The sequence below is a fragment of the Mustela nivalis genome (genome assembly GCF_964662115.1).
Source record: "Mustela nivalis genome assembly, chromosome: 14".
In the NCBI taxonomy this organism is placed as follows: Eukaryota; Metazoa; Chordata; class Mammalia; order Carnivora; family Mustelidae; genus Mustela; species Mustela nivalis.
In genome coordinates, this window is record NC_139033.1 from 28,196,942 (window position 1) to 28,217,711 (window position 20,770).

The 20,770-nt window shown below is 34.8% G+C and overlaps 1 protein-coding gene and 1 long non-coding RNA gene across 2 annotated transcripts in view; one reads left to right on the plus strand and one right to left on the minus strand.

The window, feature by feature from the left end:
* CCDC102B (coiled-coil domain containing 102B) overlaps window positions 1-20,770 on the minus strand; it is a gene marked incomplete at its 5' end in the record, with an annotated part of 123,027 nt that overhangs the window by 76,814 nt on the left and 25,443 nt on the right. The window contains 2 exon segments of the mRNA XM_082698916.1: window positions 725-945; window positions 2,239-2,851. Of these exon segments, the coding sequence (XP_082555042.1) occupies window positions 725-945; window positions 2,239-2,851 (834 nt within the window).
* LOC309847981 lies at window positions 11,708-19,223 on the plus strand. Its single transcript, XR_014302757.1, has 3 exons — window positions 11,708-12,375; window positions 12,720-12,817; window positions 17,856-19,223. It is a non-coding gene; the product is annotated as an uncharacterized lncRNA (long non-coding RNA).

The following is a 20,770-nucleotide window of genomic DNA, read 5'->3' on the forward strand; positions in this document are numbered from 1 at the left end:
CAATCTTGGTAATTTGTTTGTTTTTAGAAATCATCTTTTTTTTTCCCTAAGTTTGTGGATGGTAACATCATACTCTATATTTCTGTGGATATCTATTGTATTATTTTCTCCTCCATTTCTCATTTTGGTTTTTGAGTCTTCTCTCTTTTGTCTTGGTTAATGTAGTTAAAGCATTGCCGATTTTATTTTATTATTATTATTATTTTTTTAAACTGATCACTACTTTAATGTTAAGTTTTTGTTTATTCTGGTCGCTTTTTAATTTAATTCTGATTTTCCTTTGTTATTTTCCTCCTCTACTAAATTTTAGCTAAGTTCTTTTTTTTTTCTAGTTCCTTGTGGTATAATGTTATTTATTTGAACTTTTTTTCTTAATTCAAGTATTTTTAGCATAAATCTCACTCTAACATCTGCTTTTGCTGCATCCCACAGATTTTAGAATATTGTGTTTTCTTTTTCTTATGTTTTGAAACATGCTGATTTGCTGTTGTATTTCCTATTTGGCCCACTGCCTGTACAATAGTATGTTATTAATATTTACGTATTAAATATTTAATATTTTAAAATTTCAAAAAATGAATATACATCTACCTCATTTTTAAAATATTAATACTTCGTGGCTAATCATAGGTCAAATACATAATCAAATGGCCTGCTTGGTAGACTTAACTTCAATAAGTTTGAAAATCAGGCTTGGTTAGAGGAAAAAATGATTAGCACTTACTCTCTTTCTTTCCATAAAATTTTCTGGCACTCATCCAGATGCAACTGCAAAGCTGAAATTTCAGGCACTTCACTCTCCAAAGGCAGGTTTATTGCTTGCAATCTTAATGCAGATTTCAGTGTGCAATTTTCAGAACCACCATTTTTTAATGAATTAGAACAGTCAAGATTGAGTTTCATCTCCTCATTTAATCTTAACTGGTCAATAATTAAACCTTCTTCCTGAAAAGGAAAAAAACATATAAAACAATTATTGTTATTTTTAAAATCTGGTGTAGAAAGATCATGAAGAAAACATATTTTTGGAAGGAAATAAATGTTATGATTCAGCATGAAATTCCTATTTTCATTTCTTTATCAGTCTGTAAGAGGTATATGGTTGAACTTTAACTTGCATTCCTCAAGGTTTTTTTCTTCTATGTTCTACATTACAGTGAAATACATTTCAGTCTTTTAAAATTTCCATTTCAATGGAATCTAGGTTATAGCTACCATAAATCCCATGCATCATAGTAAGCCTTAAAATTTTAGATGGAATTATAGAAGAGCAAGATATTATGATTTATATTTTTAGAGGTGGAATGAAGTAGAAAGGAATAACGATATAAACTGATATAATTTAAAGAGATAAAATGAATTCCTAAAGTTTCCGGAAGTATGGTCCATAGGTTGTTAACAGCATTTTCCAGGTTAAAAAAATGGATAAATTAAGGTTATGAACTGCTATATAAAATAAATTTTTAAAAAGTTTATTTCATGCAGAATTCTCAAAAACCTCAAGATTTCAAGAATACCAGGAAATTCCCAAAGTGGATAATGTGAAGCACTCCATAAAGATATCTCCCTATGGTACCCATTTTATAGGAATTAATTGTGAGGCTAAAGTCCCAAGCCTCAGGAAATGTTTAAAGTACTATATGAATAATTTATTAGTATTGTCATAATTAGGGTAAAGAGAGAAATCTCTCTAAATATTTAATTTTCACATAAAAATGCTGAGTTAATTTTCCTTAAAACTATAACTAAGATCAGTAATATGGGCCACTGAATTGTGTCTCATTCACAAACTTCTATGTTGAAGTCTTACCCTGCCCCCAGTACCTTAGAATGACACTGTATTTGGTATAGGGTCCTTAAAGAGGTCATCAGTTTAAAATGAGGTCATGATGGTGGGCCTAGAGATAGTTTCTTTATGAGGAAATTTAGAGATAAACACACACAGAGGAAAGATGATATAAAGACACAGGGAGAAGATAGTCACTATAAGCCAAGGAGAGGTCTCTCAAGAAACCAAACCTGTCTACGCCTTGATCTCACACCTCTAGCCTCCAGAACTATGAGAAATTAAATTTCTGTTGCTGAAGCCACCCAGTCTGTGGTACCTGGTTCTGGCAGCCCAAGCAAATAAATATAGTCCCCACTGGGTTTGTCATCTTCCCTTTTTTCCCCGTTACGGTATACGGCATTCGAATATGCTCATAATCTCTGAATTCCTCTACTGAGTTCTTTTCTTACCTTACTATCCGTGCTGTCCTTTGTAGGAAATTCTCTTTTCACCAGATGTTCTCTGACAGACTTACATGCTTGGGGAGCAATGTGAAATCGTTCTCCTCTTGCAGAGGGCACTTCTATGAAACCAGGATGCTTCAGGTCCTGGGTGATTTCTAACACTTTTTGATGTGGCAAACTTTGTTTCTTTTTCAATGCACTCAATTCTTTCATTGTCATCTCTAATTTTATTCTGAGCTGCCTTCCCTCCTCCCTGGCGCTGTTCCTTTCAGCCCGAACTTTACTCCACTTTTCTCTCCAGTTGGCAGTGCAGTCAGACCACCACCGCATGGTCTTCTCCATCTGGACAGCTCTGGCCTTGACTTCTTCAAGTTCCCGCAGGCGAAGCTCTTCACAGATATTCCACTCACTGGTGCTGCATGAGTGTGCATAGATGCTGTGAGCAGAATGTGACTGCAGCCCCTGAAGTGGCAAACAGTAATGACAAGTGTCCCTGGGCAGGGAAGCAGGTGTTACCATGTCACAAGGTGGTTTTGTTGATGACTGTTGCATCTGGAAGATTTGTGTTTCCTCAATTAACCGATGGATGGAATCTAAATTCATATTTATCTTTTGAAGTCTAAGAAAAGACAGATAACATAATTAATATTTGAGTTTCCCTTGCAATTACAAGAGCAAGACCTACATTTAAAAAAGAAGGTTTATGTAAACAATGTATCTTTCAATATTGCATATTTTCCTTTCCTCTGTAACTAAAAATATGGAAAAACTCATGCATTTATAATTATCCTCAAAAAACAGAAATTGCTCCTATTACATTTTGCCAAATGAGTAAAAATAAAAATATAATGATGCAATTGGGGGTAGCATATGACATGAATAATTCATTTTAAGAAATCCACTTCTTTTTAGGTAATATTTACTATAATATATGTTGTCCACTAACTACTCAATGATCCTCTTTTCCCTGCTAATTCAAGCACAACCTGCTTAAGTGGAAGGCAGAACCTATTGATTTCTGAGAGGATAAACGTCTATTTTAATCCCAGGGCCTAAATCCTAACTGGTCTCTTCCATGATGGTCTCCACTTCACTGAGCATTCACTAGTCTCAAGTCAGCATAGGAAATAGTCCTGGCTGAGATTTCAGGGGAAATCTGCAGAGAAAGTTTCCCACCTAAAATACACGGGGGAAAAAAAAAAAAATCACAAAATGAAAAACTCTTTTCTTCTGCTTCTTTCTGCCTAAACCAAGACATGATTCTGGAAGAAGGCAAGTGTAACAGCCACCTTATAATATTTAAAATGGTAGAACAGAAAGAGGAAAAGCACTTGATTTAATGATTGAACAGCAGCATGAAAGCTAGAATGTGTACCTGTGGTTTTCTTTCTTTCTTTCTTTCTTTTTTTAAAAGATTTCATCCACTTATATGACAGAGAGAGAGATCACAAGCAGGCAGAGAGGCAGAGACAGAGAGAGGAGGAAGCAGGCTCCACACTGAGCAGAGAGCCTGATGCGGGGCTCGATTCCAGGACCCTGAGATCATGACCCAAGCCGAAGGCAGAGGCTTAACCCACTGAGACACTCAGGCGCCCCGTACCTGTGGTTTTCTTGCTATGTGAGAACCTAACTTTATTCAAGGTGTGATTGTTCAGTTTTCTGTCACTTGCAGTCAAATGGCATCAGACTGATACATGAGTTATTTTCATCCTATGATTAATATTATGATAAATTCTAAAAAAAAATACTGAATAAGACATGGTGTTTGTCTTAAAGATTTTGTAGTTCAGTGGATGAGAAAGGCACATAAAAATTAAAAAACAAATATTCACACAGGAAAATATATTTATTATTACATCATTTTTTTATTTAGTACATATTGTGTGTCAAGTTGGTGCTGGGTTGCTAGGGTAGGTAGGAGGTGTTGTAAGGAGCACTGCTCAAATTAATTGGTAAAAGCAGACCTACTTATCAGTATGTATATCCATTACTTTATTCGATATGGCAACATAGCTATATTGATGACAGCAAGGAGAAGTTTTCCTTTAAACTAAACACTTAAAACATGCAGGTTAATCTACAATTAATGAAGTTCTGTAGTTATATAAGATTGCCCATTTTTACTATCAAATAAGATATATTGGTATAAATAATATTTAATGTACATGACATTAACTCCTCTCATTTTTTATTTGCTTTTATACAGTTACAGATCATAAGCTGTCTCCTTACAAATCATCCACTTCATCAACTGAAGGGGTTTCATAATACTAACAACCTAGAAAATAAGTTTTTTCTTTTTTTTTTAAGATTTTTTTTTTTTTTTTTTAAAGAGGGAAATAGAGCAGGAGCGGGGTGGGGGCCGGGAAAGAGGGACAGAGAGAGTACTCAAGGAGACTGCTCTCTGGGCGTGGAGCCTGGTGTGGGGCTCAATCCCAGAACCCTGATATCATGACCTGAGTCAAAATCAAGAGTCAGCTGCTTAACTGACTGAGCTACCCAGGTGCCCCCAGAATAAATCTTTATATGCTGACTTACAAAATAAGTCTTTATTGAAAAAAAAAAATTAAATGTATATCACTCTCAAAAGAAAAAACCCATTTTAACAAGTGTTCTGTAGAGGTGCCAGACCAATTCACTCCTTATTATAACACTTAGAATAATACAGATTCATGGTTGTAATTATTTTTGTTAGCATTGGTACATGTCCAAGCACATTTGAGTTAGTGCTGGTTTGGAGTAACTGTTCCCTACATTTACTGCAATTCAGAGGGCAATGATAATAAAGCTGACCAAATTTCTTGGACCATTAGTAAACTGAGACCAATATTAAAAATGAAAATAAGGAACTCTTAGAAGCACACCACGTAGTTTATGTATATGTATCCACATACCATACAAATACATATATTTGTGTGTGTGTGTGTGCAAATATATATATATTCATTATTCACTATTTAATGATACTTCCGATATTTTTCCCTTGGCTGGAATTCCAAAATAAAAACAGAAAACTTATTTTAGCATATTAAATTTAAATTTATCCTTGCCATTTTTCAAACTAAATCAGTATCATAAAATTATAATGTCCTTAAAAATTCTCATTAACTTTTATTTTACTATTGTTTTGAAGACTCTATAATTGGATTCTGGTACATGGAGACCTTTCCTACCAATTAACTATGTATTTTTTCACATCTGACTAAACAAAATTGAGTTGGGGTTTAATCATTCAGTCCTTGAACTTGAATAGTTCTTCATGTTCTAAAGTGTTTCTTAAGCAAGTGTAAATGACATATTGAATCCTTATGTGTATCTATTAAGGCACTCATTTTCCCTATACATATGTGCATGTTCCTTATGTTTTATTTCAATGACTGTGGAAGTATTTATCAGTGGTTGTAGCACAGTCTTTGGTGCATGAGAAAATATTTTAATGCTATTGACTCTTGGGTTTCTTACACTAACTTTTGCATTGTCCTTACCATAAAAAGGAGGAAGGGGCACAAGGAAACTCTTGAAGGTGGTGGATACGTTTATTACTTTGATTATGGCGATGGGCTCACAGGTGCATGTCAGTGTCCTAATTCATCAAATCATATATGTTAAATATGTGCAATATTTTGTATCTCCTACACCTCAATAAAGCTATTAAAAATGTTCATATAATCAGGCTACCCTGAAGACTGATGCGTAACCAATACATAAATACAAAATACATAATCAAATAAATTAAATATGATGGGCCTACCCTGTATAAATAATACTATTAAACATTATATTTCACTAAATAGAAGCTTAATGTATATGACATTGAGTTCCAGATTACATTGTTTCAAGCTCTGATTCTGTCACTTCCCATATAAATGATCTTGGACAAATTATATAAATTGCCTTTGACTCATTATCCTTATCTGTAAGGGGAGACAGAAATATCATTGTACTTCAGTTAGTTCTTGTGACCATTAAATGAAAAACAACACAGACTGTCCGGTCCAGGTTGTCTCTTAGGCAAGCTGACAGTTATCCCCAGTGCTATACAAGTCACCAAATATGTTAGTTTGGACTACTGTATCATTTTTTTTTTCAGTTTCTTTTCTCTTCTGGAAAGAGAGATGTTATACTTTAAAAACAAGGACAGCAAAGGAGAAATAAGAAGCTCCTAAATTCATGTAATAAAGATAAAATCAATTTCTATATCATATTCATATTATCAGTGAAATATTCAGTGCATCCTAGAGATGAAGAAACCAGGGCTTAGGGATCTAATGTAACCACCTCAAGTCATATACTTAGAACGGGCCGACCCAGTTCGGGAATTAAGAAATTTGAATCCAGAGTCATTGCCTCCCCATATCAAAAGCCTACAACTTCAAAATACTATGTTCACAATAATAAGATCATCTTTTAGGTTATTTCAGAAATATAGTTGGCAGATTTCCATTTTGGATATGTTTATGCTCCAATATCTTCCACTACATCACACCACAACACAGTCAATCACACAGTCAGCTGATCCCGACACTAGGCTTTGAGTGAATTTCATCTCATCAGAGCTTAAAGGAACTGGAAGTCCAGGGCCCGTAAATCCCTGCAGCCTTGTCTCTGTCATCCTGCTTCTGTGCCCCATGCTTCAGTCACCCTGATGTGTCCATTCCCTGCACAAACCTCCCCTCCACTTTCTCCTTTGATCAATCAGATTGCTGTGCAAGAGACTCTCTCCTCTCCACACGCTCACCTCCCCTCGGTTTCTTATCCTTCGGGTATCAGTCAGAGAGACCCATGCTTGACTCTCCTCCATCCCTTACAGGCCTGACATCTGAGCAGAAAGTTTACTTTGAGGTTCCTCTGTGGTAGTGAACAAAATACACATGGATTCTGCCATCCTGGGACCTTGTTAATAACCAAAAGCAATAAGTCAAGCTACAATCACAAATTTTAACACTCTTTGAGAGAAATAAACAGTGTGTTGTGATTCAACATATACCTTATACTTAAGGAAGTCTCTCCGAAGTGACAGATGTCTTATGTATTATCTGAAGAATGAGGTGGGCCAGAAATAAAAGCATTTTTGGCACAAGTTATACCATCAGGGCAGAATCGAATAGGGTCCAAAGGGATTTTTGCTTTATTGTTTGTACTTATTGCTTTCCATTAACCTATAGGAAATGAATTCTAAATGAAACCCTTCTTGGACTTTTTTTTCCCCTAAGAAGTGCAGGACTGCTAATGCATACACAATAATGTTAATAAAAGCCATAAGCAAAGAGTAAATAGATTAATTCAGATTCAAAACACAACACTAAGGAACAGTTGTTACTTTAGGTATGATGCCATACACTCTGATAAAAAGCAAAAAAGAAAAATCAGTTTTTAATATTCAGGAAAGTAAAACACCAAAGTGTTATTTTAAAGTGTGGCCCGTCAAACATACGCAAGTGATTAGTTTAATAAAAATATGTATACTGCACTGGTTTAAAGCAGAAAAAAATGTTTTTAGGAAAGTTCTGCAAGAGCACACGAAATCTGAAATCTGAGACTCCAGCTGTGACAGGAAGGGAGGTGCACAATTACGGGCAATGGCGCGATCACGCCGCTACGGGACAGCTCAGCTTCGGCCCATGCTAATTATTATCCTCTAAAAATCCATACACTGGGGCAAATTATACAGCAATGTATAATCTATATAACGTATAGTATCTATAGAATGTATAGTCTGTATTTGTTGTTGTGAATGTGAGATTTTGGAACTATACAGCAGGAAATACTTGCACAAAAAGGTAATTAATAATATCGAATAAATTTATATGTTATTTAAAGCTTGCATACTTTTTCCCCCAAAAACCCTGTAGTAAAAGCATAAATGAAAACACTTTAAAACACATATATTTATGTTTCCTAGCAGTCATTATCAAACTGTAAATTTCATTATCTGACCAATTAGAAATTAACTTTATTTTAAAGAATTAGCATGGAATTCACATAAGCCCCGCCTTTTTCTTAGCAGACTCTTCTTCCCTGCTTCCTAAGTCTTTAACCTCTTACTCTTCCCCAGTGTTGTTGAAGACATGAGTGATGCCTTATTTTAGTCTAGATTTTCAGTAAAAAATTATTTGAGAAAAATAATACATTTCTTAGATAATGCTCAATGATAAAAAAAAAATTAACTGCATTTCTTTAAAAAAATCTACTTCAGAATAATCTCTCCACATCATATCTTGATGTCATTTCTACTATTCCCAGACAACAGCAATGTCTTCTCTGCTTAAAGAAGAAAACAAAAACAAAAACAAACAAAGCCCATAAAAAAAGACCTACGTTTATAATAAACACCTTCTAGATCAGACATAGAAAGTGATCAGACTTATTTCTTTGGAGTATGAATAGAGGAATAAAGAAAGATCCAAAATCTACAATCCATTTCCATTTTATAAAAAGCCAATGTATCATTTGTAATGAAGCTTGGAAAAGGAAAATTTCTTTTTTCTGGCAAGCTGATCATCTTGAAGCTCTTATAATGCTTTGCCTGCCAATTACCAATTTAGGTTCAGATCACTTAGAATTTCTTGGAGGATATAACATAATTTAACTATTCTTATGTAGAACTTAGGGTATCAATCAGGTTCGAGCAAGTTTGTTTTAAAATATTCCTGAAATATCTCACCAGTGCACAAATACTGAGACATAAAGATATTTTATCGAAGATTTGAGTTTATAGCTTAAATATGTTTCTTCTAACGATATATACAAAACCTATGTTACTTATTACCTATTTGCATGGAAGCCTGACACTTGTTAAATTCCTTGCCATTTCCTAATATTTATGTTTAAATATCAAGGTTTCGGTGAACAAAACCACAAATGATCCCAATTTTCTCATGCAATCTAATCCAACTTAATAGTGACAAATAAACGAAAATATCTGTTTAGAACTACGCCAAAAATAAAATTAGTATTAGCTGTGGAACTATAAAGCCCTGTTGAATCTGATTTTCATAGAAGAATAATCTTTCTACTATTTCCAGGTGGCCAACAGAGTGCACGTCTTATTGAAAAGAGCTTTGAAAAAATGTGGTCATGTCGAAGATCCTACCACTTTCCAAAGTTGGACAGGTGACCCTGAATCTGGAATATGCATCACCATATAAGGATCATTTTGTATAATTTCATAAAAATTAATGAATGAGAGGAAAATGTAACTTTGCCCATAAATATTAGTTAAAAATAAAAATTCCAAAGAGCAAATAGCCAATAATGATTATTATTAATTTATAATGTGAAAGTGAATTACCCTATAAAATAATTCCTATACAATTCCACAACAAACCAGGCAGTGCTAAAAGAGAGCGGTTATGCTTTCTTTTGTTATTTAAAAACTATTTATTTGTTAAAATTATAAATTTTCTTTAATATTGGATCCATCAACATTTTCTAATATTTCTGTCCATTTCAGGGTTTAAAACCACCAACTATTCCAGTTTTCCTATGCATTTCCTAAGCAAAATTCCTACATCATTTATCCCATTCACACTTGCTCCTAAAGAATGTATGAGGCAAAGTCAGAAATTCTTCATAGATCTGGTTACACTTTGCACTGAACAAGAGAAAGCCCTTTCCTGTCAATATGACTCAGTAATATTTTCTCACACCCATCTGATGGAATGTGCATAGCTGCCAACCACTCCGTGTTAGCTGACTGGAAAGTTTTCACAGGCTTAGTAATGAAGTTTGGAGAATACAGTCCAACTGATTGTCATGTTTATTGCTGAAATGCAGTTATAAAATTTTTTAATAAAAAAACCTATTCTTAAAGTCTGTTTCATTTCCCCAATTGTACATTCTTTACATTAATAATCCAAATTGGCTAAAATGTATCCCACATCAAAAGGCTAACAGAAAAAACTGGAATCAGAAGCAGAAATGTTATAATGCATGTAGACTTTTACGAGCCATACCTATGCAAAATATTTCTGAATACTTAGCTGCATTTACTCTACTTCTGACTAAAGCAAACCAATATTCATATAAAATCATGCAAGACAGTATTTGTTAAGCTTTATATATTAATGTACGACTTGGAATTTTATTTTCAGGGTAAAGAGCTATGACCATATTGGGTGGTAGAGATTAAAATTCATCCTTTGAATTATAAATCAGATCAAAGAAGTCTTTAAAAAGCTCAAATCCCCCAAATCACAAGACTTCTGATTCATCAAAAGTTATAGAGAACATCAAGAGATGGGGCAAGGTAATTTTTTTTTTCTGGATAAGACCACATCTTAGAAACCCAGACTCCAGAGTTTAAGAGGCAATTTGGAAGCCCTCAAATTTGTAGCTACTCCCCATCAAGGGCTACTGAGGGCCTAGTATCCAAAATATTTGCCAGAGTCATCTTCAGAAGTTTCAAATATACCCCCCAAGAAGGTGTGTAAGTCTTTTTTTTTTTTTTTTAAGATTTTATTTATTTATTTGAGAGAGAGTGCATGCACAAGAGCAGGGTTGGAGGCATAGCATGAGGGGCTGTTGCAGGGCTGGATCCCAGGCCCCGAGCTGAAGGCAGCCACTTAACCAACTGAGCCACCCTGCTGTCCTGTCATCCTTGTCTTGATGGTTGAGTAAAGCAATGTTTTAAATATAGAAATTAGTATTTGTTTATTCAGTTTAATCATTAGACAGTGCCATGATAAAACACATATAACTTGCCCTAAGGAGCAACAGAGAATTCTGCAAATAGTTACTAACATAGTAAAGGTTAGTTAGTTAGTATTGCTGCTGTCGCAAACTATCACAAACTTAATGGCCGAAAGCAACACAGATTTATTACCTCACACTTCGGAAGTTCAGATGCTCAAACTAAATCTCTAAAATCAAAGTGTGGGCAGGGCTGGTTTCTTCTAAGGTCTCTAAGGGGAGGATCATTTCCTGGCCCTTTTCAGCCCCTAGAGGCCCCTTACCTTCCTTGGCTCATGGTCCCTTCATCAGACCGCTCCAACTCTTTATTCCCATCATCATTTTCCCTATAGCCAATGCTATTTTCTTCTCTTCTCCTGTAAGGACCTTTGCAATTATATTGACCCCATTCGGATAATCCAGGATAATCTCCCCATTCTCAGAAGGCTTAATTTAGCCACACCTGTAAAATCTCTACTACCATGTGAGGTAACAGATTACAGGTTCCAGATATTAAGATGGGGACATCTCTGGGCGCCAAGTGGTCTTGCTCAGCCTACATCAGTAATACAGTGGAAGAGAGACTGGATTTTGAAACCATATGAATATGACATCAAGTTCTTTCCATAATTTGCTTATTTCTTGCTTTGTGATTTACCATCCTGTGGCCTTAGAAACTTAATTTATGTGTGAGTTTCTTCATCTATACAATGGGGATATTAATAGCTTTGCCATGGTTGTTTCAAGGGCACCTCATGAATTTTCCCTCTGTATGGGTCACTTCCCTCAGCAACTGACTGCACCATCACCACCTTCTCCATGAAGGAATGCCCGTTTCTCTGCTCCTATGACAAGAAACAGTTTGTCTCACGTGTTATTTGCACTGCTTTCATTTCCTCACACCCCATTCTTTCATCCACCCCTTTTAATTGCAAATCTGTACCTTCCACTCCACAGAAATCCCACTTGTCAAGATCACAGATGACTTTAGGAGACACAAATTGGATATTCATTTTTTTACCCTTGCCTAATGTGACCTCAACAATGTTCACAACAACTGAAAATTCCTTGCTCTTTAAACACTTGTCACATTTTTTCCTTATCACACACACTTCTCAGTATTCTGTTATCTCCTCCTCCTTGGCCTCCTCTGTTTCTCCCTGCTGCTCCTCTCCAAACACTGGAGAGTCCGACGCTTGCTCAGATGAAATAGAACGTCTTTGCCATTGACTGTCAAGTTGTGATCTCCAGTCCCTTCGCCTCTCCTGAGCTGCAGACACATAGGGACTCTGTACTTCCACTTGGACATCCTAAGAAATCTCCACGTCAACCTAACATACAAAATGGAACTTCTGCTCCCCAGCTGCAGCAGATTTGTTTTCTTTCCATTGTTAACATCCCAGCAAATGGTGCCACCATCCATCTAACAGCTGAAGTAAAAAACCTCGTTTCTCTATGACTCACATTTTGTCGGTAAGTTCTATGACCTCATTTCTTCAAATAACTTCCTAGATCCATGTATTTCTTTCCAGTTTCACTGTATCTATCCTGTGGAAATCACCAGCACCCCTTCCAGCATTACTGCTTCTGAAATGCCTACTAATACTTCTGTCTAGTTAATATGCAGAAGTCTAAAATTTTTTAAAAATTTAATAAAATTACATTACGGTGTCATTACAACTTGCTAACACCTGCTACAATGAGAAGAAAGTGAAAACACCGAATCACAGTCTGCTCCACAGGATCTGCCACCAACCTTACTTCCGGGCCTTGATTCCTATCTCCCATCCTTTTCTTACCTTCCCTTTCTCCTCCAGTCACGCTGACTTTCCTCCTGTTCTTTGAAGAGACCATGTTCATTCCTGCCTTAGGATCCTGTGGGGGGAATGCTCTTCCCTCCGATCTCTGGATTCAGGTATGTTCCCCTTTCTGAATATTTCAAGTTTGAGAGACACTGAAGGTTCAAATGAAGAGGATGAAATGCCACCCGTATAATTAAAGCACAGCCTCCAGATGTAGTAACTCTACATTTATAGACTGTCTCCCCTTTTAAAACACTTTTAGTGTACAATTTGCCCGATGCTTACTGAAATTCTATTAGGTAGGTATGGGGGCCTGCGTCAAGGTTAGAGTAACATGACTAGTAAGTGGCAGCGACAGGACTTGATTCAGAAGTTTCATCTCAAAATTCAGAGCTATTGCCACTATACCAATTTGTTTCTTTCACAAATGTTCAAGATAAACATCAGTATCCTGACAGAAACACAGAAAAGTGTGTGATCTCAATGCCCCCTGATTTATGGAGAGTGAGGGTCAAGGAGAAGAATTTAGTTTCAAATCATCAAACCATCCAGAGGGCTACGGAATGTAGTAGCCAATGCCACCTACTTGTGTTTCTTATACAAGGAAAATCCAAAGGCCAGGAGGACTGGATTCAGAGGAAAATAGTGGTACCAACACTCATGTTGGTTCTAATGTTCTTAGCCTCAGAACAAGAGATTCTTTTGGAGTCCAGCTTTCCTCTATGGACAAACATTAAATTCCTTGTTCAAAAGAGGGAAATTTTTTAAAAAAGGCTCAGTACCCTTAATGTGCCTTCCCGTCACCTCAAAAAACATATACCATTCACATATGTGTGTATGTATATACACACACTTATAAATATATATACACACAGTACATATATATATTTTAATTAGGTTGCATATGATTTTAATATTATTATTTAGCAGACTGAGCTAAATTTTTGTGTATATTTAGGAAAGTCAGCAGTACTTGTAGAAAATAATTCCTCCACGTCAAATGACTTTTCTTTAAATAATTTTTTTTAAAGATTTTATTTGACAGAAAGAGACACAGCAAGAGAGGGAACACAAGCAGGGGGAGTGGGAGAGGGAGAAGCAGGCTTCCTGCTGAGCAGGGAGCCTGATGCGGGGCTCAATCCCAGGACCCTGGGATTATGACCTGAGCAGAAGGCATCTGATGCTTAATGACTGAGTCACCCAGGCACCCTCACATTTCTGTTAAATCCATTTTTACTACAATTATATACAGCAAATGAAGACTTGAGACAAAATCATAGTTATTCTCCATGTATTGTAATATGAACTTCTATGTTCCATTATTGTTCCAAGAATCATGTCACATGCTTATATACTTGATGTCAAAAAATATATCTGCATGGATTATCAAGTTCTCAGACCATAGATTGCAGACCATAAGTTAATATGCTCTACTGCAGACCATAAATTAATAATCACTAGCATATATGAAGATTATATTTCTACACTATATTTCTACTTTATATTTACATTTATACTATATTATATTATATATACTATATATTTATACTACATTATATTTCTACATTATATTTATAATCATACATGCATGTTTATGCTAGGACAGAAAAAAAGCACTGCCTATATTTAAACTCTAGACATTTAGAAACTGACAGATATGGTTGAGTATATGAAGACATGCAGTTAAAATATTGTTCATTGAAAATTCACTCTCATTAAACAGTAAATAGTAAGATAAAGAAATTTTTAAAGAATTATTAAAAATATTAATGATTTTCCCAAATAAAGTACAATTTAAGAATAAGAAAATTTATTGACTATGAGTTAATATTAACTAGAATTATTTATCTTGTCTTTTAGCGTCATTTTAGTGACACAGAGTAATCTTCAACTCTGTACTTTTTATGTTTAGAATGAAAATGAGAAAACATCTTGGTATTGTTCAGAACCTGCACAATATGGATGTATGTTGAATTCCAAACTTAAATTTTTGGTTTGTGACTTAGTCTAATCTTGCCAAAAGATCCCTGAAAGAAGTAGCTCAGGAGAATTCTTGGACACCAAATATAAAAAAGAAAAGAAAAAAAAACAGCCTAACATATTAAATTATAAACATATGGATGGAATTTCCTTTAAATTACACTTGAGTCTAACCCTTAAGGGTAAAGAATTTAACAAAATACATTTGAGGTTTCCATAATACAAAACATTTGAGAAGTTAGACAGGGAATTCAACTACCCCAAAGACAGATGAGATTTTTACTCTAATACTGAATAAAAAGAACCTTCTCTCCTATTTTGGAATACTTTACTCTAAAATTAAAATATCAATCTTTACTAAGCATCTTTGTAATAAACAGTAATGAATCCACATATTAGATAGCTAAGATGTTTTTTTTTTTAAATCTGTTTTTATATTCTGGAACTAGAAAAACTGAGAAATCAAGAGAAAAGCAAAATTAAAAATGAATATATTTAAAAACAGCAATTTTCCCATAATTTGTCTTATCGTTTCTCACCTAACCTAGAGCAATCTGTTTCAGATGATTATGCTTTTGACTGTTAAGTATTTCATGGTATGTGAGTACCTAGAAACAGTGAAGATTTAAATATTACAAAGGAAATCAGGTACTTTTTATTATCCTCAAAAAAAAGCATATTTTCAAAAATACTGCTTACCAATGTATATAAAATAATAACAATTTTCAATGTTGAAAATATAGATAAAATATTAAGGTAGCAAAAGCTGCATAGAAACTATGAATATTTTCATTTAATTTTAAAGCAATTATGATTGCAGTAAAAATATGTAAACGTTTAAGAGTGATTTTATCTAGATTATGTGATTACACTTTTCTTCTTTATAATTCTTTATGATGCTTTCCAATATATACAGCATAGTTTTTCATATATGCAAATATGCATATGTGTGCATGTGTGTATATATATATATATATATCACTCAAATGACAATTCAATAATACACAAAACAGAGACTTTGAATTAAATTCTAAATTTAAATATATTTGCATCCAAATGGCTCAACAGATGGCAGAGCTGGAGCACACTGGAAAAACCATCAGAAGGACCATAAATAATAGCGAGACTGTGTAGCTTTTAGATATTGTAAGGCAATGATGCATCACAGGTATATTTGGTGACAAGAAAACATACTACAATGTATGGAATGAATTCTGCAGAAATAAAAAGCCAAATGTAAATCTGCTCTAATTCCTAAATTCTCTTTTGGGATTAGAACGTTCTACTAGAGTACTTCCCATGAAACCAGTACTGGTTAAGACACTGAGGTGGAGGCAATGTGTCATAAGTATGGTTATGTGTGTATGTGTCAGTATTTCGGACATTCACACCACTGAGAACTTACGTAGACCACACTTTCATTTTTGCTTCATTAATAGCCATTTTATTTCCTGATCATGACTGACTGATTCTCAATCTCTCTCTCCCTTCTTCTCAATCTCTCGGTATCTCCCCACTCCCCCATACAATTACATTGGGAGGCTTTAATTCATTTCAATAGCAAGACTAACACTTGTGAGAATCTAAATTTCTTGTTTATAGATGAATTCATTATTGAGAAGATTACAGATTCACATGCAGTTGTAGGAAAGAATACCAAAATATCCCATGTATTCTTCAGCCAGTTTCCCCCAATAATAACATTTTCCAAAACTATAACAGAATGTCTCAAACAGGATATTGAAATCAATAAAGTTCACTGACCTTAATAATATATTCCCAATCTAACATGGACTTGTTTGGTTTGTCCATTTTGTTCCATACAATTTTATCATATGTATAGTTTCATGTATCCAGCACCACAGTCAAGACAGAACACGTAATCTTCATGTTCCCCCGCCCTGTCTCCAGTCCCTGGAAACCATTAGATTGTCTCCAAGTCTAAAAGTTTCTCTTTTCTAAAATGTTATAGAAATTGAATAATTCACCATGTAATCTTTGGGGACTGGCTGTTTCATTCACTCAGCATAGCATTCTGGAGATCATCCAAGTTGTTGCATATACGAACAGTCCACTTTTTGGTTTTTGTTTTTATCGTGAGGAGAATCCCACCACATTGTCTGTTTAACCTGCTAACCTGTGGAAGGACATCTGAGCTGTTTTCAGGTTGTGACTATTATTAAAAAAAAAAAAAAAAGACTATGAACATTGGTATATGTGTTCTTGCATGAACATAAGTTTTCACTTCTCTAGAATAAATGTCCATGAGTTTTACTGCCAAGTCCTATAGTAAATGCATATTTAGTTTTATATGGAACTGCCAGCCTGTTTTCTAGGAAAAAAAAAAAAAAAACATACTATTTTACTTTCTCATCTTCTCCAGCATTTAGTGTTGTCACTTAAAAAAAAAAATCAGACATTCTGATAAGGACACAGCTCCTTGTGGTTCTAATTTACATTTTCCTGACAGGTAAGAATACCTTTGTCATGTGTTTACATACTCCATGTATACTTCATTGAAATGACTTTTCATGTCTTTGACCATTTCCTAAATGTACTTTTTGTATTTATTGTTTGGTTTTCAGAGACACAGTCTTTTGTCAGAAATGTAGGAATATGTATCTTTTCTTTCCATTCCCTTAACATGGTCTTTCACATACCAACAGTTTCTTTAATTTAGAAACTATCCAATTTATCATTATGTCTTTATAGATTTTGCTTTGGGATCCAATCGAAGAATTCCTTACCTAGACCTGGATCCTGAAGATTTTCTCCTACATTTTCATTTCAAAAGTTGTATAGTATAATGTTTTATCATTAAGTCAATGACTCATTTTGAGTGTCTTTTTGTATCACCATATAAGGTTTAAGACATGATTGTTTCCTGTGTATAGAGGTCCAACTGCTCCAACACCTTCTGTTTCCTTTACTGAATTTCTTTTATATCTTTGTAAAAAATGACATAACTCTATTTAACTAGGTCTGTTTCTGAACTGTCCACTCTGTTTCATTAACTTATGTGCTATCACAACCCTTCTGCAAGTATCACAGTATCTTGATTACTGCTCTATATAGTAAAACTTACTATCTGGTGAGACCATTCCTCCCATTTTATTCTTTGTCAAGATTGCTTTAGCTATTCTAGAGCTTGTGCATTTCTCTATATTTTAGAATAAGCTCATCTACAGCAAAGGAAACAGTTAACAAACCCAAAAGACAACTGACAGAATGGGAGAAGATATTTGCAAATGACATTATCAGATAAAGGGCTAGTGTCCAAAATCTATGAAGAACTTAGCAAACTCAACACCCAAAGAACAAATAATCCAATCAAGAAATGGGCAGAGGACATGAACAGACATTTCTACAAAGAAGACATCCAGATGGCCAACAGACACATGAAAAAGTATTCCACATGACTCAGCATCAGAGAAATACAAATCAAAACCATAATGAGATACCACCTCATACCAGTCAGAATGGCTAAAGTTAACCAGTCAGAAAATGACAGATGCTGGCGAGGATGCAGAGAAAGGGGAACCGTCCTACACTGTTGGTGGGAATGCAAGCTGGTGCAACCACTCTGGAAAACAGCATGGAGGTTCCTCAAAAAGTTGAAAATAGAACTACCCTATGACCCAGCAATTGCACTACTGGGTATTTACCCTAAAGATACAAATGTAGTGATCCGAAGGGGCATGTGCGCCCAACTGTTTATAGCAGCAATGTCTACAATAGCCAAACTATGGACAGAACCTAGATGTCCATGAACAGATGAATGGATAAAGAAGACGTGGTATATATACACAATGGAATACTATGCAGCCATCAAAAGAAATGAAATCTTGCCATTTGCGATGACATGGATGGAACTAGAGGGTATCATGCTTAGTGAAATAAGTCAATTGGAGAAAGACAACCATCATATGATCTCCCTAATATGAGGAAGTGGAGATGCAACATGGGGGGGAGGTTGGGAGGTAGGAAAAGAATAAATGAAACAAGATGGGATCGAGAGGGAGACAAACCATAAGTGACTCTTAATCTCACAAAACAAACTGAGGGTTGCTGGGGGGAGAAGGGGAGGGAGAGGGGGGTGGGGCTATGGACATTGGGGAGAGTATGTGCTATGGTGAGTGCTGTGAAGTGTGTAAACCTGGCGATTCACAGACCTGTACCACTGGGATAAAAATACATTATATGTTTATAAATTTTTTTTAAAAAATTTAAAAAAAAAGAAAAAGCTCATATATGTGCATACACAAAAATTATTGTGGTTTCGATAGGAATTGAATATAACCTATATGTCAATTTAGGGAGATACAGTGTATTTACATGAACACAGTATGCTTGCCCTATTTAGTTCTTCCTTGAATTCTTCCATCAGCATTTTGCAATTATCAGCTTATAAGGCTTGTACAGGTCTGGTTAAGTTGCATTTTCTTTGGAATGAATATAATGATTTTTTTTTCTTTTTTTCTTTTCTATGTACTTAGTGTACAGAAATAAAATTGATTTTTTGTGTGTGGTGGTCTTATATCCTGAAACCTTGCTGAACTCATTTATTCTTGGAGTTTTGTTGGAAGATTCCTTGGGATTTTTCTGTGTTCATGTCATCTATAAATGGGGATAGTTGTATAATTTCCTTTTTGATCTAAGTGCTCATTATTTATTTTTCTTGCATTATGGCAGTGTCTGGCACTTCCAAGTTAATGTTAAATAAGAATGGTGAAAACAGACATTCTTGTCATGTTCCCCATCTTAGGGGAAAATAGTCTTTCCATATTAAGTATGATGATAACTGCATTTTTTTTCCAGATGATTTATTACCAGTTGAGGCATTCCTCTCCATTCCTAGCTTGCTGAGAGTTTTTATCATGAATGAGTGCTGAACTGTACCTTTTTATATATCAATGCTTTTTTTATGTCAATTCATGTGATTAAATGACTTTTATTATTTCTCTTGTTGAGTGAAATTATATTGATTTATCCTCAAATGTTGAACCAGCCTTGTATACCTGAAATAAGTTCCTCTTTGTCATGGTGTATAGTTGTTTATATTTTAAATTCCTCATGTTAAGATTCTGTTGAAGATTTTTACGCAAGTTTGTGCAAGGTATTGGTCTGTAGTTTTCTTTTTTTAGCACTGTCTTTGTCAGGCTTCAGAAAACAAATTGGGAAATAGGCCGTCTTTAATTTTTAGGAAGAGTATGTTAATACTTAAAATACTTAGTAGTGCTATGGTCTGAATGTTTGTGACTACCTCCCAATCTCCCATTGCCCAAATAACATATGTTGAAAGCCTAATACCTGATATGATGGTATTAAGAAGTGGAGTCTTTGCACAGTGCTTTGGTGATGAAGATGGAACCTCATGAATGGGATTAGTGACTTTATAAAAGAGGCCCTGGAGAGCGTGCCTGTCCCTCCCACATGTGAGGACACAGTGAGAAGGTACAAGCTATGAACCAGGAAGAAGGCCCTTGCCAAAATGTGACCACACTGGTACCCTGTTCATGGACTTCCCAGACTCCAAAACTATGAGAAATAGGTTTCTGTTGTTTATTACCTACCCATTTTGTGACATTTTGTTCCAGCAGCCTGAATAGATTAAAACAGATAGAATCCTTCAGTGAAGCCAAATGGGTGTGCCAATTTCATTTTTTTAAGAGTTTTAATTATAAATTTAAATTTATTTAATATTTGTAAGACAAATTACTGTTTCATTTTGGTTGATTTTGATAGCTATGTTTTTCAAGGAATTGGTCCATTTCTCCTAGATTGCTAATTTATGATCATAAAGATGTTCATAATATTCACCTGTTTTCCTAGTAGCTGCATGATTTATAGTGATTTCTCTATTATAACCTGACATCATCAATGGTGATTTATTTCTACTCTCTTTTTCTATATCTAATGAATAGATATTCATTAACTATTCTTTTTTGAAGCATCAACTTTGTTTTCACTGATTTTTCTCTACTATTTTCCAGTTTTGAATTTCATTGATCTCTGCTCTTACCTTTATTATTTCCTTCTTTCTTTTTTTTTTAATTTTAAGATTTTATTTATTTATTCAACAGAGA